The 20,298-nt window shown below is 43.1% G+C and overlaps 1 protein-coding gene across 1 annotated transcript in view; it reads left to right on the forward strand.

The window, feature by feature from the left end:
- The window catches only part of LOC121453666 (eukaryotic peptide chain release factor subunit 1), a 30,870-nt gene extending 11,467 nt beyond the window's left edge, over window positions 1–19,403 (forward strand). The window contains exons 3-11 of the mRNA XM_041660591.1: window positions 9,819–9,994; window positions 10,271–10,410; window positions 12,633–12,771; window positions 12,961–13,151; window positions 13,484–13,613; window positions 15,681–15,836; window positions 16,223–16,287; window positions 17,369–17,516; window positions 18,457–19,403. Coding sequence (XP_041516525.1) covers window positions 9,819–9,994; window positions 10,271–10,410; window positions 12,633–12,771; window positions 12,961–13,151; window positions 13,484–13,613; window positions 15,681–15,836; window positions 16,223–16,287; window positions 17,369–17,516; window positions 18,457–18,539 — 1,228 coding nt within the window. The 3' untranslated portion in view covers window positions 18,540–19,403. The remainder of the gene's footprint in view (window positions 1–9,818; window positions 9,995–10,270; window positions 10,411–12,632; window positions 12,772–12,960; window positions 13,152–13,483; window positions 13,614–15,680; window positions 15,837–16,222; window positions 16,288–17,368; window positions 17,517–18,456) is intronic.
- Window positions 19,404–20,298: the final 895 nt, after the last annotated feature.

The raw sequence follows: 20,298 nt of genomic DNA on the forward strand, positions 1-20,298 counted from the left end.
AGCTAAGATGCGGTATACAGAAGACATTGCTTTTGTTCCTCAAGTATTTTACCGCCACTGTGTGCGGAAATGATTTCTACCCTCGAGAGCACCAGCCTGTGGCAAGGTAGCAGGCCTCTGTGAAGTAGCTTACCCCATGGGACCTATGCTACAAATGTAGGGTTCGGACATTTCTTTGGTATGGCTGTTTAATGTTTTAGATGATGTTGAATCTGTTGTGCCACCGTCCTGGAAAAGTGGTTACCACTTACCAAAGTCCACTCTGCCTCTGTGTGGACATAGCCAAGTTCAAATAATGCTCCTGTGGGGCTTCGAGAGCTCACCTCTTGTGCCTATGGGGAGGAACTGCCAGAATCTAGTTGCCATTTAGTGATTACTTACTCTCTGCTCTTCAGGCTGAGTACTGAACACAGCCTACAGAATCATCATGACCTTGTGAAGTAAATAGATAGCAAGATTCGCGGGAATTTAGGTCATTTGTTTTGGGTCAGAAAGCCCAATGACAGATTAGAGCCTAAGCCTGGATGTGCATGATTCCAAACCTGTACTCAGAGTCATGAGATACCTGTGTTTTTCTACTGTGGGGATGCCATCCCACTCCTTACAGGATCAGAAGATAACTTTGAGTGTTGGTCTTGGGCCTCTTATAGTTTGTCACTGTGCACACCAGGCTACTGGCCCACCAGCTTTCCGGACCCTCCATTCTTTGCCTCCCATCTTGCTGTAGGAGCACTGAGATTATACATAGTCCCTGTATCCATCTTCTAGGGATTTGAACTTGCTCTCACACTTGCATGGCACATACTTTAACCACAGAGCTCTCTCTCTCCAACCCACTTTAAAAGATGATCTAGGAAAAGAAGGAAGAATTGAAGTCTTATAGTGAGTCCAGTAAGGACAGTTTTGGGAAATGGTCTGAAAATTGGTGAGGAATTGACTGATTTCTCCGTCTTTATCATGGTTTTAGCATCTTTCCCAGAAATGGTCTAGGTCTAAGTTGAACTTCGGAGCATGATAATAACTTGGGTCATCTACATACATCCTGGGAGGTAGGTACCCAATTGAATGTTGAGCTGAAAGAGTCTTGGAACTATGCTCAACCCCAGCTTGGGCTTTAGGAAGCAAATCTCTAGGCTGTTTTGGTCCAGTCCTGAAATAGTTGTATTAGGAGTGGTGACCTGTCTGATAAAACAGCTGGTGAGGTGTGGGTGTTCTGTCTGGTCAAAGTTGTGTTATTTGGTATGATTGTATAAGTAGGATAGCAGAATACTGCAGATGCTGCTGGGCAGTGGCCAAGGAAGTGTGTCTGCTAAACACCCCCAAGATTTATTTGACTGCTGCCTCCTTCAGGAAGAACACCAATTTTCATATGGCAGAAAGATCATACACACAAACATGTCTTTGTTTTTCTTTTTGAAATCTTGTTTGTGTATTCATTTGGTTTCTATGTGTCTGTGTCTCTTTGTGTGTGTGCCCGTGTGCATCTATGTGCATGCATGTGCCACTGTGTATGTGGAGGTCAGAGGACAACTTTGTGGCGTGTCCTTGCATGGGTTTCTTCAGAGAATCACCGCTGCCCATGGGCAGGCTGAAATTGTTTTATTTTGAGACAGAATATCGAATGTCCTAGAGTGTCCTCAAACTCCCTGTACAAGAAAGGTTAAATTTCCAACACGTTTGAGCACAGCATAGGGTGAATGCAGCTTGTGGGCTCTTTGGATTTCTGTTCTTGAATTTAGGCTTGTACTGCAGAGGTGCTTTGCCTTGAGCTGACCAGAAGAGGGTCCTGCTTGGAAGTACACAATTAGACATAATGAATGTTTTGTGTTTGAGATGAGGTCTGGAACTTGCTATGTAAACCAAACCTTAGTAAGACTTACAGGTGAAAGGATACTTCGGTATTGTTTGCCTGAAGTTGACCAAATACATACATCCAGTGAAGTCAGGATCCACTGGTCACCTTCAGTTTTTCTTGTTATATCTTCTGGGTAAAGTTACCACAGAGATGCTTGGCAGCACTGCGGACTCTGCTCTGTCTTATCCAGTAGATCTGGGTAGAGGAACTTCCCTGTAACAATTGAGTGAGGAAAGGAAAGCTAAATCTTTCCTTCCTGCGTTGTCTTTGCTGTTTTAATTTGACCAAGTTGTGTTTGCTCTGTGTATTTACTATATTTACAAGTACTCTTCCCTGGGAGTCCCAGAAGCTAGCCCTCTAGGTAAATGGTTCTCTGATAATGGAAGTATCCTGGTGAGTATGAGCAGGACAGAGGACCTTGGAAGCTTTGTGTTAGTCATTGATCGTGGTTATATCTTGCTTTTTATGTCTTTGAATTTTTAAGACCTGTGTATGAATCATTGCTATATATCATGATTCTTGGAGTTGTTTTTTTTTTTTTTTAAGTTTTGGGTTGAGTGTAGGGGTCAGAGCAGTCTGTTCTCTCCTATCATGTGGTTTCCAGGAGTTGGAAGTGTCTACCCGCTAAGCTGTCGCACTGGCCCCTCACTGGCTCTTGTTGCTTTGAGACAGAGTCATACTTTGTTCCCAGCTGGCCTGGAACTCTCAGTATGTCAGGTTGTCCTCAAACTTATGGCCATACTGGCTTTGCCTCCTGGCTTAGTCTCCTAAAATCTGGGATTACAGGTATGCACTGCCAACCTCAGCATGCCATATAGTGGCTTCTTTGTGTCTTCTCTGTCATCCTCCTCCTCCTGAGTGTGCTTGAGGTGGGGTGTCGGTCAGGGGACAACTTCAGGTGTGTTGGTTCCTCCTTGTTGGAGACAGGATTTCTTTGTTGTTTCACTTCCTGTTCAAGTAGCTGGCCTTTGGGTTGTGGGAATTCTCCAGTCTCTGCTTTCCATCTTGAGATAGGAGTGTTGTTATTGTTGTTTGTTTTTCTTTTGACAGCTTCCCCACTCACTGGCTAACCAGGAAGCCCTAGGGATCTCCCTCTCTCTGCCTCCTTAGTTACAGGTTGTTTGAGGCTTGCATTGCCATGTCTAGCTTATGTGAGTGCGCTGAGGATCTAGTTCAGATCTTCATGCTTCCAGAGACCGAGGTCTTCTCTAACTGGAACATCTCCCCAGCCCTTACACTGGCTCTTTTCCTACATTTGTTTGTTTGTTTGTTTGGGGGGCATGGTCTTGCCATGTAGCCACGGCTGTTTTGGGCTCTTTGTGTACCACCCTTCCAAGTGCTGGCATTATAAATGTGTAGTCGTTGCCCCCTTCCCCCCCCCTTAACATGTGTAGATGTTTGAGCACCACGTGCATACCTGGTGCCTTCAGAGTCCAGAAAAGGGTCATTAGATCCCCTAGAGCTGACTTCTTCTGTGAGTCACTGTGTAAATATTGGAACTCTGGGACTTGTGGAAGAGCAACTATTACTCTTAACTGCCAAATCATCTCTCAATACCCTCACTGGCTGTTTTTAATTAGGGTCTTTTGATTTTGGAAAGGAGATATAGTGACAGCGGAGAAGGTGAAGAAACATTAGAATTAGAGAAGGCAAGCAGTGTGGTGTGGTGCACACCCTTCTTAATCCTAGCACTTGGGAGGCTGGGCAGGCAGATCTGGGTTCCAGGCCAGCCAAGGATACATGGTGAGACCCTGTCTCAGAGATGAGGAGGTGGTGAGGATGAGAATATGCTGTAGCTTGCTCTTTATAGCTAGCAGTTTCTCAAGTGTCTGGAGACACTAGGCCTTGCGGATGCCAACCAAGTACTTCATCATTGAGCTACATGCCCTGCTGCAAGAGTTTTGTTTCTCATTCTCATTTTAAGAGGTATTTGCTGTATGTGAACATGAAATACTCAGCTTCCTTGAGATTTTATTCTTGTATTTACACAAACTGGTCTGACAGCTTTGACTCGCCTGGGAAGTAAATGAGTGTGTCTGCTCCGCAACTTTCCTGGCAGAGGCCTTTAATCTGCAGAGTTAACGCTTACATAAAAATTATCAGGCAGTGCTGAACCATTAGGGTTAGTGCCTTGGAGTACTGGGGTACAGGCATGCACTACCCTGCTCTACTCTACCACAAGCTGTGTTTTTAACATCTAGATTTCAAGCCTTTCTAGCCAAGTGTCTTAGAAAGGTGAGTTAAGAAATAAATGTGTTCCCCACCCCTCCCCACACACACAGAGCAGGGAGAGTTATAGATGGAAACTGGTGGAAGGTAGTTTTGTCCCTAAAATTTCAGGGTGGGTCAGAGATGGATGGACACAATGTATCTTTGGGGGAGAGCCACCCTGCTCTGTCATTGTGATCCTTATCCCCTTGAAACGGGGTCTTTCACTGAACCTCAGCTAGGCTGGCAGCCAGGGAGTCATCGTGTCATGCCCCGTCCTCATCGTCCGTCCGTCCCCCACCCCGGCAGCCCTGTCGTTACCTCCCACTGCCCCAGGGTTACAAGCACATGTTTTTATGTAGATTCTGGGATCTGAACTCCTGTCTTCATGAAGACTTGTACCCATAGAGCTATCTCTTCAGTGCAGTCTTAAACTTTAAGGTAGTATGTTTCACAGTTAGCAACTTGATAGAAATGTACCCAAAAAACCCTGGCAAATTATACCTCTGAATCTGTTTGTTTGTCTGTTTGGGTTTTTTTGTTGTTTGTTTTGTTTTTGGTTTGGTTTTTTTTTTTTTTTTTTTTTTTTGAAACAGGGTTTCTCTGTGTTAGCAGGCTGGCCTAGAACTCAGAGATCCGCCTGTCTGCCTCCAGTGTACTGGGATTAATGGAGTGCGCCACTATGCCCTGCTCTACTTCTGAACCTTTTAAACAGTGGGTTCCAGGAAATAGCCATATCCTATCCCCAAATGTGTCCACTGCTTTATCTTCTCTGGAATGTTACATAGGGGGTGCAAGGTTACCCTGCTGTTCTTACAGCAAAATTGAACCTGTCTTTGTGGAAAATAGATAACTGCTTATCTCAAGGTCATTACTCTGTCCTGCACGCCATTTTTTTCTGGCTTTGAGGTATTTTGGGTTTGCTCAGTTTGTTCCAGTCCTTCAGGACTGGGTTCCTGTGCCATCGACTCCGCTGTTCTCCTTGCTCTGCTCTTTGTCAGTCCCATCTCAGGATACTGCCCTGTAAACAAGGCTGTGTGCTTAGAGCTGTAGCCTGGTTGGTTTTTGTTTGTTTTTGTTTTTTGAGACAGGGTTTCTCTATAGCTTTGGATCATGTCCTAGAACTTGTTCTGTAGACCAAGCTGTCCTAGAACTCAAAGAAATCTGCCTGCCTCTGCCTCACAAGTGTTGGAATCAAAGGAGTGAGCCTCCCTCACCCAGCTTGAACTGGGCCCTTTTGAAGAGAATTCCTATGGTTTCTAAAGTGAACGTATATGCTTCCTTGAAAATTGTTCATCAGGGAAAAAGAGAGAGAGAGAAAACTGTTTATATTTAAACTGACTTGTCTTGGGACTGAAGAGGTGGCTCAGCAGGTAGAGCCCTGATTTCTCTTGGAAAGAACTGAGGTTCCAGGGGATTCACTGCCCTCTCTGGCATCTGAGGGCACCAGGGATGCAATAGTGCAGACAAGATAGGCTTGTATACAGGAAAAACACCATACACTTAAAGAATTAATAATTTTGTTTTGTTTTGGGGATGGTTTTAGATAGGGTCTCTGTGTATATCCCTGACTGTCCTGGAACTCATGCTATAGACCAGGCTGGCCTTGAACTCACAGAGCTCTGCCTGTCTCTGCCCTGTGCTGGGATTAAAGGTGTGTGCCACCACCGCCCGGCAAGGGGTGATTTTTTTTTTATGTGTATGGTGTGTGTGTGTGTATCTATATCCTTACACCACATTCATGCATACTTGGTGTGATGGTTGTGAGCCATCATGTGGTTGCTGGGAATTGAGTCTAGGTTTTCTAAGGCAGTGCATTTAACTGCCTAGCCATCTCTCTAGAAACTGGAATGTGTATATGTGCACATGTGGATTCTAGGAAATGAGTTTAAAGGTGTTTCATATATGTACATAAATATTCCGGTCATACTTACCTCCTGTGTCTTAGTTACTTTTCTGTTGCTGTGATACAACACTACCAAAGCAACTTCTAAAGGAAAGAGTTTCTTTGGGCTTATATGTTCCAAGAGGTAGAATCCTGTGTGGAGTGGATCAGCTGACAGCTCCCATCTCCAGCCATAAGCGAGAAGCAGAACAAAATGGGACTAGCACCGAGTCTGTGAAACCTCAAAGCCTGTCCCCAGTGACATTTCTTCCAGCAAGGTCACACCTCCCAAACAATGCCACCAACTGGAGCATTCAAATGCCTAAGACTAATCTGCTTCCTTTTCCTAGCTAGTCCACTTGTACTGTGTGTATTGGCCTACCCATCTGTTGTCACAATGCCTTTTGTTAGGGTTTGTGGGAACCTGCTCCAAGGATGATCTTGAATTTCTGCTACTCCTGCCCCCAACTGTGCTGGTGATCGAACCCAGGGTCTCACACTTGCTTAGCAAGCACTCTACTAACTGAGCTATATCCTAGCCATAACTGATTTTCTTTAATTAAGTGTGATTTACATATCATAAAATATACCCCTTTTAAAAGGTATAACTTGGGGCCTTGTCCTGGTTGTCGGTTGCCATGTAAAACACCCTGACAACAGGCAGCTTAGAAGCAAGAGTTTACTTGAGCAGCGGTTCCAGCCTGAGGTCCATCATTGCGGGAAAGTCAGGCGGGGACTTCATTTCTGCAGTCAAGAACAGAGAAGAAATGTGTACGTGCTTGTTGTAGAATATTATTTTAAGGTGTATTTTGTTCATGTTACATCCGTTTGCACCTGATGCTCCTAATAAAGAGCTGAATGACCAGGAGCAAGGCAGGAGCAAGACTAGGTGGTGAAGGATAGGCAGAACTGGCGGGCAGTGTCTATAGAAGGAGAGGAGGACATCAGGGGCCAGACAGCCACGGAGTAACGGTGAAAGTAAGATTGCAGAGTAAGAAAAGGAAAAGGCTCAGAGGTAGTCTGTATAACCTAAGAAAAGCTGGAAAGAAGAAACAAGCCAGTACAGGCCGGGAATGGATGAGAAAGAATAAGCATCCATTTGTGTTTCTTTGTGAGCCAGGTGTGGGCCCCCAAAAAAGCTAAAAGAGTAAAACTTTGCACAGCACATGCTTATGACCACTTTTCTGTTTTCATAGTCAGAGTCTTCCCATGGCACCTACCTATCTAGTTGTTTTCTGAATAATGTATGTAGAAATAACTAGACAGCATGTGGTCTTTTATGATTGATTTTATTTGCTATAATTTAAACTGGTATGAATATCAATCTGTCTTAAAATTCATTTGAATTATGTATATGGGTGTATGAATGCCGCAGCATACATGTGGAGATAAGAGGACAGACAGCCTAAGGGTATTGGCTCTCTCCTTACACCACATAGAGTCCCAAGAATCAAACTCAGGTCATCAGACTTGACAATTAAGTACCTTTACTCACTGATCCATCCCGCCTGCTGGGATCATCCCATATTACACCTATGACATATTGAGCTTTTATTTTTCTGCATCCTGTAACTTCTCTTTTCTAAATTGTGGGTGGGGCTTCATTCACTTCTGTATGTGGAGACCAGAAACCAAGGTTGGATGCCTTATTACTCTCAAGGTTTATGTGTATAAGTGTTTATCAGAATAGATGTGTGGGTCAGAATAGGGCACCAGATCCCCCTGAACTGGACTTACAGTCAATTGCAAGCTGCCATTCGCGTGCTGAGCACTGGACCAACCTGGGTCCAGTGCGATAGCAACAGGTGTTCTGAACCACTGAGTCACTGCTCCAGGCTCCTGTTGTATGTCAAAGCTTTTCCTGGGGAGATGGAACACACACAGCTTTGCTTACCCCAGATAGGGAACCCATGGCAGACCACAGTGCCTTTCTGTGGTCTTTGCAAAAATGTCTATTCAAGCCCTTTTTCCAGTTTTATTTTGTTTTTTCTTTGTTTGTTTGTTTGTTTTTTGGTTTTTCGAGACAGGGTTTCTCTGTGGCTTTGGAGCCTGTCTTGGAACTAGCTCTGTAGACCAGGCTGGCCTCGAACTCACAGAGATCGGCCTGCCTCTGCCTCCCGAGTGCTGGGATTAAAGGCGTGCGCCACCATCGCCCGGCTCCAGTTTTATTTTGTATTGGTGATTGAACCTAGTGCTTGCTTAGCAAACACTCTGCCACTGACCTATGTCCTTCGCTGGCTTTTGTTATGTCTGTTTGTGTAAGGCTTGTTTTGAGACAAGGTGGCCTCCTACTCAGATCATCTGCCTGCACATACCCCATGCCCAGGCTTTGCTGGTTTTTAATTTGGGTTGTCTTTTTGTCGTTGAGTGCTGGGAGTTGTTTACATGTTCTATGTAATCTTTTCAGAAATCTTACATGATTTTTACACATTATCTTATGTGTTATCTTTGTGTATGGTACACACATGGGTGTTCGTGTGTGCACACACATGTTTGGAAGGAAACCAGAGGCTGGCATCGGGTATTTTTCTTTATCAGTCTCCACTTGTGATTTGAGATGATCTCCACTTGAACCTGTGAGCCTCCTTAGTGCTTGCATGTGGCAGATGCCTTTACCTGCTGAAGCTTCTCTCTCTGGCGTTGGTCATCTTAATCAACTTCATGTGTATAGTCATTATAGATGAGTATGTTCACATTGTAAACCAGTCTTCAGAACTCTTTTCAACTTACAAAACTGGTTTATGTTGCTGCTGACATGCCCTGCACTACTCCTTGGTGTTAGAATTTGAACCTGTGACTTCATGCATGCTAGACAAAACAGAACTAGAAATATTGAAACCAGGTGTAACTGCTGCTGGTGGTGTTTTGAAAGTACGGGTTAAAGAGGTGGTATTCTCCTGGGTCATCTTTTGGCTCTTGATATTTGAATTTGTTTGGATACTTAATTAGGTTCTCAGTGAGTTATTCTTCTAAAATTTTAATTTGTGTGTTTGTACATGCATGTTATGTGATAGACTTTATTGTCTACCGCCCTTGGAGATGGTGTTACTAGGCATGTGCAGAACACCTGTTGTGTTGCAAGGCTTCTGGGACTCAGCTTCAGGCTTTCATGATAGTGAAACAAGATGCTCTCTCAGTTACCCAGCCATCTTTTGCCCCTGTATGACTTCTGTAAAATGTTTGAGTCAAACCAGTGTAATCCAAACACATTCTTGGTAGCATGCCCCTTTAATCCCAGCACTCTGAGAGGCAGAGATAGGAGGATTTCTGTAGTCTACATAGCTGCAGAACTATACAGAACGACCCTATCTCAAGGGGGTGGGGGGAGCCAAGCACAAAATATTAGGATACAAATTGTTTCATAACTGGGATATTTGTGAATTGTCGTACTCTCCTATCAAGAAAGCCTTGGGTATGCTGAATTGGTGTTTGAGGATTTTTGTGGCAACCTAGAATTTAAGGAGAAAGGGTGATATTAAGTGAAATATTTGTCTGGACACCGGAAGACTTGTTGCGTTATCTTGGCATAGCTTCTCCCACTGAAGAACAACCAGAACCTAAGCCTCTACTGTTGACAGGCTTCATTCATGGTAAAATTCCAGCTTGTTGGTCCTCCACAGCAACCTCTTCTCTTCGTCTTTGAATATGAGGTTTTCCCTTTGAGTGCCTTCATTACTCGGCTAATCTCCGTTTTGAAGTAATTGCGCTGTCTGCTGGCTTTTGTTAGGCTTCTTTGGGACATGCACTGATGTGCTTACTGCCTTTCTAGTGCCGTTTAGATGGTGTGTTTTTATGATTTCTGGAGCGCCTCACCGTAGCTCGTTTTACTGGTGGTAAACATGAATTTAAACTGGTGTTTCTCTTCTCCAGCAATGGCACGAGCATGATATCGCTGATCATTCCTCCCAAAGACCAGATTTCACGAGTGGCAAAGATGTTAGCAGACGAATTTGGAACTGCTTCTAACATTAAGTCACGAGTAAACCGCCTTTCAGTCCTGGGAGCCATCACATCTGTACAACAGAGACTCAAACTTTATAACAAAGGTAACCGTTTCCCTGTCCGCTCTGCCTGCTCTGCTCCGCTCCTGCCGTAGGGCCTTACTGCTGTGTCTTCAGCTAGCTGATGTTTAGCTTTTTCATCCATTGAGCGCTGAGTGCTATTTGCTGTGCTTAAGGAATAAATCCTACTGAAACATCTCAGAGGAAGTTTTGCAAATGGGGTGAGAATTTTGCCTATGAGTCTCAAGGGTTTTTCTGATTTATTTAAGTTATGGTTATGGGAACAATTAAAAGTAGAGAAATTGTTTATGTTCTTTGCAGTACCTCCAAATGGTCTGGTTGTTTACTGTGGAACGATTGTAACAGAAGAAGGAAAGGAAAAGAAAGTCAACATTGACTTTGAACCTTTCAAACCTATTAATACATCATTGTATTTGTGTGACAACAAGTTTCATACAGAGGTAAGAGTGAGCACAGAAGCCCCATGCCCATTAGCGGCTACTGTCCTTCCTTCAGCTTCTGCAGCTCCAGTCCACTGCTAATGTACTTTCTATTAATAGTTTGGCTTACACGTTCTTATATTGGAATTGTACAGTCTAGCCTTTTTCAAGATTGTTAGTGTGGTAGCATATTTCTGTACTGTTCTGCCACTCTGTCATTGAGCACTCTGTGGTATACATCGATGTCTGGGTGGTTTTCACTGTCTGGCTTTCATGAACAATGCCACTGAACATTCATGCACAGGGATTTGTTTGTGTAACCATTTCTTTTATTTTTTGTAGATTATATATGTAGAAAGAAATAGAACTGGTAGCTCAGATAGTAATCATAGTTCATCTTTTGAGAAATCACTTTTCTAAACCATAGGCAACTTTTTACATAAGTATTTTTCCTTTTCTTTTCTGTGTGGGGGGTGCTGGTGTTGGAGGACAAGGTGTATATTGCTGAGGCTGGTTTTAAATTCCTAATCCTCCTGCCTCCACCTCTGAAGTGCTGGGCACTCCATCTGGACATCCTCCGTCACAACTCTTTTCAGAATAATGCATGTTTTTTATGATACTGCTCATTGGGATGTTTGAGGAAAATGCTAAGGAAAACGAATTAGAGGCAGGTGATTGGTTACCTCTGGCTGGCCTATATTCTTGCACCTTAGCACTAAGTTCACAAATTCTTCAAAAATAAGCAAATAAAATGCATTTGATGCTTGTTTTGGGTTTTGTTTGTTTTTTGTTTTTCCTGTTATAAAACCCGAGTGAGTGCTAACTCTGATGAACATTAATGGTGGAAAAGAAACCTCATTAGACTGACCCAGATCAGTCAGCAGTGAGCAATCAGGAATTCACAGCTGGCTCCGAGTTCAGTCTCTTGCCTTTCATCAACCTAGAGAAAACCCTCTGCAGTGGAATTAGAACTGACATTTGTCTGCAGTTTACAGTGGCTGATTTTTGCTAACGTGACAGGAATTCCAATCCCAGTTGAATCTTGCTTGACTGTATGGTGGTCTAGCATAACTTTTTCTTAGCTTCTAAGTTAGTGCCTGGCAAAGGCCGCTTGGAACTGTTAGCGATTCTATCTGACAGATTTACTTATATCAACTTTGAAAGCAGATTTTGGATCGTTCTGACTTAAAAAGTACCCAATAGCTGTATTGTCTGACTTTAGATTGGTTATTACATTAGCATAACTGATTTTTACTGTTCTTCCAATAATCATTAAAATGACTAGTAGAGGTAAGGATGGAGATTCTAGTACCCTCAAAACCCAACTTTGACCCATACCTAGTTTTTTACATGGATACAAACTAAGGTCCTTACGCATAGCAAGCACCGTACCTACCAAGCCACTTTCCCTCTCAGCCCCTATTGGAGTTTAGTTGTTGAGACAAACTGTTCTCAACATAGCTGGGCGGTGGTGGCGCACGCCTTTAATCCCAGCCCTTGGGAGGCAGAGGCAGGCGGATCTCTGAATTCGTGGCCAGCCTGGTCTACAGAGTGAATTCCAGGACAGGCTCCAAAGCTGTAGAGAGATTCTGTCTCAAAAATGAATGAATGAATAAATACATAAATAAATTTAATAAAGGTTTTTGTACACCCAAGGATGACCTTGAACTTCTGATCCTTTCCACCTGAAGACAAGTTACAAGTGTTACAAGTGAATCCCAAAACCTGATTTTCTTGTTTTGTTTTGTTTAAGACAGGGTCTTGCTGTCTAACCTAGGCTAGCATTTTGGACTCAACTCTCATGCCTCTGCTTCCCAAGTGCTGGTATTAAAGGCATGCCATCACACCAAATTTACAATATATGTATCTTACTACTGTTTCATTTGTCCAAAAATAGATTGCTAATTCAGTAGCCTGCATTCTAGACATCTTTATAAAGGTTTCTTATTCATTAATTAAAGTAGAATGAAAGATATATCAGTTCTTTATTATGGTGAAATCCAGATAAGTCACCTTAACTGCTTTTAGTTGTGCCGTTCAGTGTGTACGAGCACCATCTTATCCCAGAGCTAATCCTGTAACTGTAAACAAGTGTCTCCTGCAGATGGAAACTCCATAGTCATAGCTAATGTCCGTACTTACTCCATTCCCTCCATAGTGTAAGAGCTCGTGTGTCGCTGAACTTTGTCTCTGCCTTGACAGAACCCTGGAGTTCATTGTACAGTGTTGTGTTTGTTTTTTAGGCTCTTACAGCATTACTTTCAGATGACAGCAAGTTTGGTTTTATTGTAATAGACGGCAGTGGTGCTCTTTTTGGCACGCTCCAGGGAAACACCAGAGAAGTCCTGCACAAATTCACTGTGGATCTCCCAAAGAAACACGGTATGTAGGAGGAGCGCCTGAGTCCTTTTGCTTCCCTCTAGCAGTAGTCATGAAGCTCAGTTTGTACTAAACAGTTGGGGGGGGGGGGTCCTTTTCCTCTGTAGCTTGACTGGTTATTTTGTTTCTACTTCATGGCCTATTGTACTCTTTAATCTTTAACCCTTTCTTCCCCATACTTTTGTATCAAAGGCAGAGGAGGTCAATCAGCCTTGCGTTTTGCCCGTTTAAGAATGGAAAAGCGACATAACTATGTTCGAAAAGTAGCAGAGACTGCTGTGCAGCTGTTTATTTCTGGAGACAAAGTAAATGTGGCTGGTCTGGTTTTAGCTGGATCAGCTGACTTTAAAACTGAACTAAGTCAGTCTGACATGTTTGATCAGGTAAGAAATAAGAAACAGCCGGATAGAGTCTCTAATGTGGGGTACATTCGTCCCCAGCATATTATGCGTGTGTTTGTATTCCTAGCCATAAATTCCCTAAGTATTAAAAAAAAAATCTCTGGGTAGCGATGGCTCAGTGGTTAAAGGCACACACGGCTTTTACAGAAGACCTAAATTTGGTCCTAGTGCCCACATCAGATGGCAGACAAATACCTGTAACTCCAGCTCCTGGTGGCCAATAACTTTTTATTTATTTATTTTTTTTAAGGGAGAGAGTGGAATTTTACTAAAGGTATTTAAGGTCCTAATGTTTTTATTTTTATTTGTGTCAGAGGTTGCAATCGAAAGTTTTAAAATTAGTTGATATATCCTATGGTGGTGAAAATGGATTCAACCAAGCCATTGAATTATCTACTGAAGTTCTCTCCAACGTGAAGTTCATCCAAGAGAAGAAATTAATAGGTATCACTGAAATGCTATTTTGCTTATCCTGTGAAATGTTTTTGGTATGATGTCTGAAGAAAGACACTAAAAAGGTATAAAAGAAAGGGCAAGCCAGGGGGTGGTGGTGCATGCCTTTAATCCCAGCACTGGGGAGGCAGAGACAGGCAGATCTATGTGAGTTCGAGACCAGCCTGGTCTACAGAGCTAGTTCCAAGATGGGCTCCAAAGCTACAGAGAAACCCTGTCTTGGAAATGAAAAGAAAGGAAAAACAAAAACAAAAAAAAAAAAATCCAGGCAACCAGGTGGTGGTGGTAGTGGTTGGAAGGCAGAGACAGTCGATCTTATTGAGTTCGAGGCTTTCCTGGTCTACAAAGCGAGTAAGACAGCCAGGACTGTTACACAGAGAAACCCTGTCTTTAAAAAAAGAAAAGAAAAATCAGGTGGTAGTGGTGCATACCTTTATTCCCAGCACCTGGGAGGCAGAGACAGAGAACTCTTGAGTTGGAAACCAGCCTGGTCTACAGATGCCCTCTAGAACAGGTTCAAAAGCTACAGAGAAACATTGTCTCAAAACACCCCACCCTACCCCTCAAAAAAGGGAAGGAGAAAGAAAGAGCTAGATGTAGTAGTTGATATTAGAAATCCCCACACTAGGGTGATTGAGCTTAGATCAAGGTCATCCGTAAGAGCTTTTAGGGCTTTTGTCTGTCTCAAACAAAGCTAAAGTGAAAAAAAAAAAGTAAAAGAATAGAAAACTAAACATTTTCACTGAGGGGGAAGAAGTATCAGCTGGGGCTGGAGAAGATGGCTCAGTGATTAAGAACACTGCCTCCTTTTCCAGAGGATTTTTCACTGAGGAAAAAAAGTATCAGCTGTGGCCAGAGAGATGACTTGGGTTAAGAGCACTGCCTGCTCTTCCAAAGGTCTAGAGAGTTCAATTCCCAGCAACCACATGGTAACTCACAATCATTCATAATAAGATACGGTGTCCTCTTTTTAGCCTGTAGGCATACATGCAGACGGAACACTGTTTACATAATAAATACATCTTTAAAAACAAAGTATTAGCTGGACATGTCTATGTAATCTTATCACTCAGGAAGCTGAGGTAGTGGTATTGCCACAAGTTCCAACCAGCCTGATTTTCAAGGTGAGATTCTGGGATGAGGGCTGGGTCCAGTGGCGAAGTGGCTCAGTAAATAGAGTGCTTACCTAGCATTCAACAAGACCCTCGAGTCAATTCACAGCACCAGTATAATATACTTTAGGGGGAGCCTGTAATCCCAGCACTCTGTGGTAGAGGCAGGAAGATCAGAAGTTCAAGGTCATCCTTAACTCTAAAGTACAGCACCAGCCTTAAAAGGGTGACTCGGGAGGACCTAGGAGCTCAACAGAAATGATCCAGAAACCCTTGGTTTCCTCAACCACATGGGCCTAAGGCCATGAACAGCTAGACACTGGAACAGGCTCGCTGTGATGGGTCAGCTGCCAAGCCTGGGACTGAAAGTGGGATTCTCTTTATAGCGATCAGGACTGCTGGAACTGATTGCATAACCTTGTGAGTTACAAAATCCAGAGCTGTGCAAGGCCCTTAGAGAAATTTGCATATAGCACATGTACATCGTCCCATGTACTTTAAATTATCTCTCAATTACTTACACTACCTTGTAAATGTCATATAAATAATGTACCTTTTAATATATTGTAAATATTATATAAGTAACCATATGTTATTTAGATTACAGTGACAAGTAAATGTCTGTATGTTCAAAAACAACCGGCCGGGCGGTGGTGGCGCACGCCTTTAATCCCAGCACTCGGGAGGCAGAGGCAGGCTGATCTCTGTGAGTTCGAGACCAGCCTGGTCTACAAGTGCTAGTTCCAGGACAGGCTCCAAAACCACAGAGAAACCCTGTCTCAGAAAAAAAACAAAACAAAACAAAAAAAACAACCATTGCATGCTTAGTTCTCTAGTACCTCTTGGTATGCTGTGCTTACTTTTCTGCGTGTTTAATCCATAGTTGACTAAGTTCATGGATATCAAGAGCCACCGTATATTTTATTGTTATGTCCCTAATCCACAGGGCGATACTTTGATGAAATTAGCCAGGACACAGGCAAGTACTGTTTTGGAGTTGAAGATACACTAAAGGCTTTGGAAATGGGAGCTGTAGAGATTTTAATAGTCTATGAAAATCTGGATATAATGAGATACGTTCTTCATTGCCAAGGCACAGAAGGTAAAAAAAGATGAAAAAATTGTTGCTGTCTATTACATTTCTCTGTGTTCGGGAAGCCTTGGTTTCAGGCGCAGTTAGAAGGGAGCATATAATTGCATAGGATTTAGGATCATGTGTCATGTTGTGTCTCTGTCTGTGTCCATGTTGTATTCCTGCTACTGCCGCCCCCACCCCCATCTATTTGATGGCTGTTCGCAGTTGAAGTTGACAAGGAACGGGGCTGTGTCTTGGATGTTTCCCTATAGTGGCAGAGTACAAGGGCTGTATACTGGGGTGTTTATGGGAATATTTAGTTCAGGAGTCCTGTTCTTATCTCCTTATTCTGTTAGTATTGTGAGAGCCAGGATAACACTTTTTTTTTTCTTTTTTAACTTTTAATACTACAGAGGAGAAAATTCTCTATTTAACTCCAGAACAAGAGAAGGATAAGTCTCACTTCACAGACAAAGAGGTATGTAAACCTGAGTTCCTTTTGTAAGGGTAACATACGAAAGCATGAGTGCTAGAGCACGCGATCTGACTCCAGGGGAGGGGTCGCGTTAGTAAGGGCTGGGTGTGGTGTGCACCTGTAATCTCAGACGCACTCTGGGTGCAAGGCCAGCTAGCTACAACTACACGAGATGGTAGCTAGTTGATTATTTCAGTATTTCCCCTCTGGCTATGGCCTCAGCAACAAAATGTCAAACCATACTTAGCCAAAAAAGGTTAAGAAATCAGGAAAACACTCTTATCCTTGAAATAACGTAGATTTAATTTGAGTAGCGCTGTCCCACCCTGTGAGACCTATTTTGTTTTATTAACATTTTATCAGCTTTTCCTTTGAACTTAACTAAATTTATAAATGCATTGCCGTGGTTAATAATGAATGCTACATTCCTAACCAAGACAGCTATAATGGCAACTGCCCTGAGTTTTGAGTTGGGCTGATGAGGAAGAGGACATGCTGCCCGAGAGCCGACTCCAGCTGTTTGTCTTCTGACGGCCGCGTGTGCCTAATGGCATGTTGACGTCATATACATACATACTGCATGCTGTTGAAAACAAGGCTGACAGGGGCTGAGGAGATGGTACAACAACTAAGAGCACGTGTTCTTGCCGAGGACCGGGTTTGGTTCCTAACATCTACATGGTAGCTCCCAGCTGTCTATAATTCCACTTCCTGGGCAGCAGGCACAAATGTGGTGGTTTTGTTTGTTTGTTTTGTATTTTAATCTGCCATGTCTCTTCTGGGCTGTTGAATAAAGAGGAACTACAGCAACCTAGTTTATAGAATCAACAATAGGAATCATTAGACTACTAAGTATAGTTTGACATTTTATTGCTGAGGCTACAGCCTGAGGGAAAATACTGAAATAATCAGTTTATTAACCATCTCAGTTATTCAGTTATGTTCCCAAGAACCAGGATATTTTTAAGATTATACATTTATAGTACTCAGTGGGTAAGAGGATCAGTGAAGATGGGCTGGGGCATTGAGGGTCCTAAACTCTGTGTTCTGATCCCATTGTTTCTGTGTCCTGACTGCCCTATAGACTGGACAAGAACATGAATTGATTGAGAGCATGCCCCTTTTGGAATGGTTTGCTAACAACTATAAAAAATTTGGAGCTACACTAGAAATTGTCACAGATAAGTCACAAGAAGGATCACAGTTTGTAAAAGGATTTGGTGGAATTGGAGGTGAGTAGCAAACTCTAAACAGGATTTTTTTTTTTAACCAGGACCTCTTGTGGCTAGCCTGAAATAAGTTAGTTCAAGTGGCATATGCTCGCTCTACTTGAAAGGTGGTTGGAACAGCAGGTGGAGGCATATTCCTTAGTTTGAACCAAAAAAGTTTTTTATTAGCATATATTTATGTGTAATAATGGATCGTGTATTTGTGATTTGTTTGTTTGCTTTGGTTTTTCAAGACTTGGTTTCTCTGAGTAGCCCTGGCAGTCCTGGAAATTGCTTTGTAGACTGGGCTGGTCTTGGACTCAGAGATCTGCCTGCCTGTTCTTCCCAAGTCGTGGGACTAATGGGACTGAAGACTTGTACTAGCATGTTTTTTTTTTTTAATGCATGTACATGATGTATTTAATATTTAATCTCTGGGGTTTTGTTTGGTGTGTTTCTGTGTGGGGCATGCATATGGAGGTCAGACAGCTTACATAAATCGGTTCCCTCCTTCCACCTGTGAGTCCTGGGCATCTGCTTGTGCAGCAGTGCCTTTACCTACAGAACCATCTTGTTGGGCCTGTGTTTGTTTGGGGAGTACAGCTTTGTGTCTACAAACACTCTGGTGTCAAAGGAAAACTGGGAGTCCACTCTTCCATCACGTGGGTTCCAGGAATGGAATGGCATCAGGTTTAGCACATGCATTATTATTCTCTATTCCACTTCTCCCTCTCCATTATGTTTTCTTTGAGGGGGTGGGTCTGAGACTCACTGTGCCACCCAAATTGGCCTCTAACTGAGCAATCCTTGTACCTTGGCCTCCCAAGCACTGAAATTTGTATTTGTGAGCCACCATGCCTAATCATTGCCATTTTGTAATTTGGGAAGAAGATGGGCTTCTCTTGGAAGAGCAATCCTTCCTGCTTCAAGAACCCAGATCACTCACTCTGCTTTGCTTCTTCAGGTATCTTGCGGTACCGAGTAGATTTCCAGGGAATGGAATACCAAGGAGGAGACGATGAATTTTTTGACCTTGATGACTACTAGGTAGTCGACATGGGTCCGGCAAAATGTGCCTCACCCTCCAGCATTCAACCCAAGGAGCATACCCGTGGTGGAATCCAAACAGATCCCTGCCTTACAATTGGAACATTTCCAGAACTTAATCCGTGAGCATTGGATACTGAAAAGAAAGCGAAACAAAACCAGACCCAACCCTACACTTTGTCATGGAGTCAGCGCAGCAGCCACAACTAAGTCCTAAATGCCACTGGACTAATTTAAAAAAGAACCCCAGTTTTTACTTTTACTTGATGGTAAAATTGGTTGCTCTTGTATTTTATGAAAAAAAATGATTTTTTTAACCTTCATACATAGAAGCAAAAATACTTTAACTGCTGTAAACCTTCAAAAGTTAGTAGAAGTGAGATCATACTGGTTTGTTTCTTATTTTGATCAGAGAATAACTAAATTGCTGCATTTCGCAGTGACCCATTTACATGGCATTCTCAGCTTAGACTGCACAAGAAGAAATATATGTGGTGAAATATTGGAACTGTTTCTCTCTTGGTCTCTGTTTAATGTTGAAAGGGTGAGCTAATAGGAGGCAATTTCAGCTTCACTCCCGCACACTTCCCACTCCCAGACTGTCTGTTTCAAAGGTGCAGATTGTGTTGCAAAGTCAGACTGAGTGCTGAAACATTGGGGCCAGCGCATTCTTGGCTTCCATCTTTTTGGAGGCACATTTGTGCCAAGGATTTGGGAGCCCTTAGTGTCACTAACATTAATGAAGCTCCTCCCTTTTGTCTCAGCTTAGTAGGAACCAGTGTGGGATGGACATGATGGGGCTTCTGTGCTATTGCTGGGATTGGGAGAAATAAAACATGCAATTTAAGTGGAACCAAAAAAAAATGCAAAGATGATTTTGCTTGGATGTATTCTTGATAAACGGAGGTGGTCATGTTTCCTTGTGTTGGGTGGCATGAGATTATGTGTTTTGATTTTTTTTTCTTCCAAATGAACTGCAAGGTTTTTCACATGAACAACAGACAAGACATGTATGACTGCATGTTTCTCAGACCCCTGGTGGGGCTGGAGCATCTGTTTCACAAGTGGGACTTAGAGCACTCTCAGATGAGAAAGTATGGGAGGAGGGTGGGAAGGGCGGGGGGGAGGGATGGGACACAGCTTCTGGCACCATGGATTAAACCATGTTAGATCCAAAAGTTGGCCGAAAACCTGAAGCTTATGCTTCACAGCTGGGCTGTAAGTTGGATTTGAGCCCAGTTGAAGTACAAGGTCGTGTTGTGCTCAAGGTGGTGACAGTAAAGGAAGTGTAGGATGTGCCCAGTGGCAGCAATGGGGAAAGCATACCAAGTGGACTTTGAAGGACCAAAGGTTTTAAAGTCAGTTGGTATCACCCACACTCACCAGGGTGGTGGGGTACATTGGGTTTCAAATTGGGTACTTTTAACACTTTAGTGCCTGACTGCTGTTCTTCACTGACTTGACTCAGTCACTTGTAGCTTTATTGGTCTGAACCAGCTCCTTGTTCCCAGGTTACAGACCTGCCTATCGTTCCAATAATCCTGTTTCACTTGAATGAAGGGAGTATGTCTTAAATGTAAAGCTTCTGGTTCTCACACTGTACTCTGAGGTCCAAATGACTGTCTGTCGTGTAACCCGATGTCTCAACCCCCAGTGAGAAGTCAATTCTCTCGTGTTCACCAACATGGCAGGCTTCACCAGAACAGGCTTTTGCTTTGGGCTCTGCTGTTTGTTTGCAGAACACCCAAGAGCAAGCAAA

Source organism: Microtus oregoni, unplaced genomic scaffold, assembly GCF_018167655.1.
Source record: "Microtus oregoni isolate MIOR12 unplaced genomic scaffold, Mior012 000011F_ref0000422, whole genome shotgun sequence".
In the NCBI taxonomy this organism is placed as follows: Eukaryota; Metazoa; Chordata; class Mammalia; order Rodentia; family Cricetidae; genus Microtus; species Microtus oregoni.